At 49.5% G+C, this 5607-nt stretch overlaps 1 protein-coding gene across 1 annotated transcript; it reads left to right on the forward strand.

Moving 5' to 3' along the window:
• The first annotated feature begins 307 nt into the window (after positions 1-307).
• LOC129774005 (uncharacterized) lies at positions 308-5224 on the forward strand. The gene has a single exon (XM_055777686.1). It carries the CDS (start codon positions 308-310, stop codon positions 5222-5224), a length of 4917 nt encoding a protein of 1638 aa, XP_055633661.1.
• The last annotated feature ends 383 nt before the right edge of the window (positions 5225-5607 follow it).

Below are 5607 nucleotides of genomic sequence, written 5' to 3' on the forward strand. Positions count from 1 at the left end.
GGCTGGAGATACTCGACCAGGCTTTCCAGGACTGCTTGAAGGTTCAATCCGAAATTGAAAGGATGGACAATGGAGACGCCCCGTTAGTGAAGCATCTCCAGGAACGCCACCAGTTCCAGAGTAGATACTGTGCAACCAAGGGATGGTTGATGAACAGGCGATTGCTGGACCTGAACTCAACCATCAATGTACACGATGCAGCTCCAGCTCAACCTACTAGCTTCCACCTACGGTTGCAAAAATAGATCAGCCGAAGTTTGACGGCGACTATTCACGGTGGCTGGGATTTCGTGACACCTTCAAATCGATGGTACATGACGTCAAGGACATTCCACTGGTAGCGAAGCTGCAGTTCCTGCTCCAGTCTTTAGAGGGTGAGGCACGTACGCCTTACGAGACGGTGGATATAGTGGCAGCCAATTATGTCATCACCTGGGAAGCCCTCCTAAAGCGCTATGATAACAAGCGGTTTTTAACAAAACAGTTGTATCGTACACTACACGATCTCGCTCCAATCCGGAAAGAATCTGCACAGGATCTTCATCATCTTGTAGACGATTTTCAACGCCATGTGAAGGCACTGGCGAAGCTTGATGAGTTGGTGGAAACGTGGGACACTCCACTGATTTGTATGTTGTCCTATAAAATGGACCCTGCTACCCTCAGAGCCTGGGAGGAGTATGCAGCAAAGTCGGATAATGTTGGGTACGAAGCATGTATCGAGTTTCTCTACCAGCGAATTCGGATTCTGCAAACAGTGTCAACAGAGATCCAACATCGTTCTCAAGCAGCACCAGCCAAGGTGGCCGGTCCCCATTCCTTCAGCAAGAAGCTCCCCACTACGAAGGCGGTTGCCAACTCCGCTACCGCAAGTTCGCGTCCAAGTCCACCATCCTGCATTGCATGCCCGGAGAAGCATCTATTGTTTCAGTGTTCAGCCTTTCAAAGAATGACCGTTGAGCAGCGCTGCGAACTAATTTCCCAGAAGCGACTTTGTTGGAACTGCTTCAAATCGTCGCATATCGCACGGAGATGCGACTCCAAGTACACCTGTCGTCATTGTCACGAACGCCACCATACGCTGTTGCACAAATCCTCGAGCGACCCTGCAGCACAGTCAACACCCCAGTACCCGACACAACAAGCGAATTCCCACGGATCGGGTATTTTGGTTCCCGAAGTAAGCGTTCCTGCTCATAGCAGTTCCCCATCAACTGCTTTCCTGTCCACTGTTTCGCTGTGGATCGAGGATCGATTTGGAAGACAACATTCTGCTCGAGCATTAATCGACTCTGGTTCGCAGTCGAACTTCATCTCAAAGAAGCTGGCTCGTCGTTTGTGTCTACAGTCAGATCGAGTACGTGTTCCCATCGCTGGCATCGGTGAAACAACAGTGACGGTTACCCAGTCTGTCATCTCCACTATTCACTCCAAGAACAACGAGTTTTCCAGCAAGTTAGAGTTCCTGGTTTTACCGAATCCAACCTCTGAACTTCCCACGTCAAATGTCGACATATCCATGTGGAAAATCCCGTCAAACTTCCCATTAGCTGACCCTGCATTCAACGTGTCGAGTCCTATCGACCTGTTACTCGGAATCGAACAATTCCACGAATACATTATGAGTGGTAGAATAATCCTCGGGAAAGGATGTCCAGTACTATTCGAGACTGTCTTTGGGTGGGCTGTAATCGGTCGATGCTACGGCACAACTCCACCAACTACTCCGGTCTGCCACATCGCCACCACTCGAAATCTGGAATCTCTTTTGGAACGGTTCTGGGAGCTCGAATCCTTGCAGTCCGACCGAATCTATTCTGCTAAGGAGATCGCCTGCGAGGAGCTATATCAGGGTACTACGACTAGAAAATCCGACGGGAGATATGTAGTGTCTCTTCCCAAATCACAGGACCCTTACATTCAACTCGGTGAATCCCGTGCAATCGCCGAAAGACGTCTACTATGCTTGGAGCGAAAACTTGAACGTGATGCATCCGTAAAGGAAGCCTACCATGAGTTCTTGGAAGAATATTCACGGCTAGGCCATATGCGACGGCTCGAGGATCCGGTGGACAACTCCATTTACCACTACTATTTGCCACACCACCCCGTATTCAAAGCCAGCAGTACAACCACGAAAGTACGGGTCGTATTTGATGCGTCCTGCCGTACGTCGTCTGGTAGTTCCCTCAATGATCTTCTGCTTGTCGGGCCAATCGTTCAAGAGGATCTTCAGTCAATTAAATTGCGTTTCCGGACAAAACCAATCGGTCTTGTGGCGGACATTGAAAAAATGTTCCGTCAGATTGCAGTTTGTCGCAACGATCAACCACTCCTCAGAATACTTTTTCGACAGAAGCCAACGGATCCAATCTCCACGTACGAGCTTCAGACCGTTACCTACGGTACCTCTTCTGCGCCGTTTCTCTCCACACGTACTCTCGTACAGCTCGCTACAGATGAAGGCGAGAACAATCCGATGGCCAAAAAGGCCGTCCTCGAAGACTTTTACGTGGACGACCTCATCAGCGGTGCATCTACACCCGAAGAAGCCGTAGAACTCCGTCGACAGCTCAGTGCTATGTTGCAATCCGCCGGGTTTCCGTTGAGGAAATGGGCCTCCAACAGTTCGGCAGTCCTAGCCGAAATACCATCGGAGGAATTGGCAATTCAGCCGGTTTACGAATTCGCCGACGAGCAGTCGGTGTCTACACTCGGACTTATATGGGAACCGCATTCCGATACTTTGCGGTTTCGGATCCAACTTACACCTCCTGCAGTCGAACTCACCCGACGGAATGTACTGTCGTACATTGCCAAGATCTACGATCCATTGGGCCTTGCCGGTCCGGTAATTTCAACAGCCAAGCAGTTTATGCAGCGCTTGTGGGCATTGAAGAACAACGATGGGAATTCCTACGCTTGGGACGATCCACTTCCGACAAGGATCCAAGATGAATGGAAAGCATTTCATTACCAATTGAACTTGGTGAGCGATGTTCGCATCCCCCGATTCGTTTCGGTGGCCGGTGTAACCAGCTTCGAATTGCACTACTTCTCAGACGCCTCCGAAAGGGCATACGGTACATGCGTGTACATGCGTTCCGAAGATCAACGCCAGAACGTTGTCGTCCACCTGCTTGCAGCAAAATCAAGGGTCACGCCATTGAAGACCCGCCATTCCATTGCCCGCTTGGAACTCTGTGCTGCAGTTCTCTCTACAGACCTGTTCCTGAAGGTAATTGCCTCGCTTAAATCTAACTTTCCTGTTTTCTTCTGGGTAGACTCCATGACCGTGCTTCAATGGCTGAAAGCATCACCCAACAGATGGAAAACTTTTGTGGGCAACCGAGTGTCCAAAATTCAAATTGCGACAGTTGGTCATCCATGGTACCACGTGCCAGGAAAGGACAATCCGGCCGATGATATATCCCGTGGCCTCACTCCAGCCGAACTTCTTCACCAAGAGCGATGGTGGACCGGGCCTGCTTGGCTCAAGCAGACCAAGAAACATTGGCCAAGCCAACTCGTCGATTCCGTGGCATCCTCCAAGGCTGTCGTCGAAGAATGTAAAGTGTGCCTGGCGGCACTCATATCTCCCACGGATCAACTGTGCGATTGGTTGTTCAACTGTTTCTCGTCGTATACTAAGCTACGGAAGGCCGTGGCATACTTCCTGCGGTACATGGGTGTACTGCACGCAACAGCTGCCAAGAAACATCCTGATGGGGCTTGTGCGGCATCCTCGAAGACACCATGTGAGCCACACACACATCTCACTGCATCCGATCTTCAAGACGCTGAACATGTTCTGTGTCAACTATCCCAGCGTGAAACGTTTCCGACGGAGCTGAAAGCACTACGCAATGGACGACCAGTTGACAAAACATTACCTATGAAATTCTTCAATCCAATGCTCTCCAAGGACGGCCTCATCAAGGTTGGTGGTCGTATTCAAGACTCCAACTCTCCCGAAGGAATGAAGCATCCAATCATCATCTCGAGTAAACACCGACTGGCACACCTGCTTGCTGATCACTACCACCGAACTCTAATGCACGCCGGACCGCAGCTGATGACGACCACCATCAGACAGAAGTTCTGGATTCTACGAGGCAGAGATTTATTGCGTCAAGTGTACCACCAGTGCCATACCTGCTTCCGTAGAAAACCGGTATTGATCCAGCAAGCAACAGCAGATTTACCTAACTCCAGAGTGACACCGTCGCGGCCATTTTCAGTCTCCGGTGTCGACTATTGCGGCCCGATCCTCTTACGTGGTCCACACCGTAGAGCAGGACCAGTCAAAGCATACATCGCTTTATTCGTGTGCTTCTCAACGCGGGCCGTACATCTGGAGTTCGTCAGCGATCTCTCCACAGCAGCATTCCTGGCTGCTCTGAAGCGGTTCATAGCACGGCGTGGCAAGGTCTGTGAACTTCATTCAGACAATGCTACAAACTTTAAAGGAGCCGCCAACGAGCTGCATCATCTCTTTAAAATGCTTAAAACGGACGACAGCAGCCGAAAACTCATTTTCGACTGGTGCGCTAATGCAGAAATCAGGTGGAAATTCATTCCACCGCGCGCACCTCACTTTGGTGGTCTGTGGGAGGCGGCGGTAAAATCGGCGAAGAGTCATCTTCTGAAGGAAGTGGGTAATACAACCGTCACCCACGAAGAAATGCTGACCCTGCTCGCCCAGGTCGAAATGTGCCTCAACTCACGGCCCATAACTGAGATGTCCAATGACCCAACGGATCTAGAGGCTCTTACACCGGGTCATTTCCTGGTCGGTTCGAACCTGCAATCGATTCCAGGAGCCGACTACAAGCAATTACCAGACAACAAGCTCAACCGTTGGCAGCTGATGCAAAAACGACTCCAGGCAATTTGGAAGCGCTGGAGCACCGAGTATTTACAGCAGCTGCAAGCCCGTTCATCAAAAGGCATCAAACCTCCCGTTGACATCCGAGTGGGCCGACTAGTCATCATTAAGGACGACAACCTTCCCCCAGCCCAGTGGATGTTGGGTCGCATAACGAAGATTCATCCCGCTCATGATGGTATCGTTAGAGTCGTCACCTTGAAGACGGCATCTGCAGACAATGTTGTCCGTCCTGTCGTCAAACTTTCACTTCTTCCAATGCCATCAAACGTGAACGACGTTGAGAATGAGCCACCTATCCAGTCGGTCCCTATGATGGTAACCGAACTCGCATGAGCAGCCTATCAATCAGTCAATATCAAACAGCCAATATCTTCGACGCCAGACAGTTCATCGATTCGTACGCAGCAGTGTCCGTGTAGTAATTAAAATACGTTACTATTTTAAGGTGGCCGGAGTGTTTAGTATTTAGTATAAATATTAAAATGAATTTAAATTGAAATTATGTGTACCTCAAATGAATTCCTTGAGTAGCTAAAGTTAGGGTCATATGTTACCTACGTTACATTCAAGTTCATACCAGAATGAAAACGATCTGAACGATCTAATGATCACATACATGTACCATCTTGTTTGAAAGCTCCACGTAAAGTTAGTTGAAATCAGAATCTCGTAGAAGACAGACGTCTGAATAAAATCCAATTTTTCTCCAATCCGAG

Source organism: Toxorhynchites rutilus, chromosome 3 (genome assembly GCF_029784135.1).
Source record: "Toxorhynchites rutilus septentrionalis strain SRP chromosome 3, ASM2978413v1, whole genome shotgun sequence".
In the NCBI taxonomy this organism is placed as follows: Eukaryota; Metazoa; Arthropoda; class Insecta; order Diptera; family Culicidae; genus Toxorhynchites; species Toxorhynchites rutilus.

What these genes read in the sequence shown, in the direction of transcription:
- LOC129774005 (XM_055777686.1), top strand. Translation starts at nt 308, where the DNA reads ATGGTACATGACGTCAAGGACATTCCACTGGTAGCGAAGCTGCAGTTC.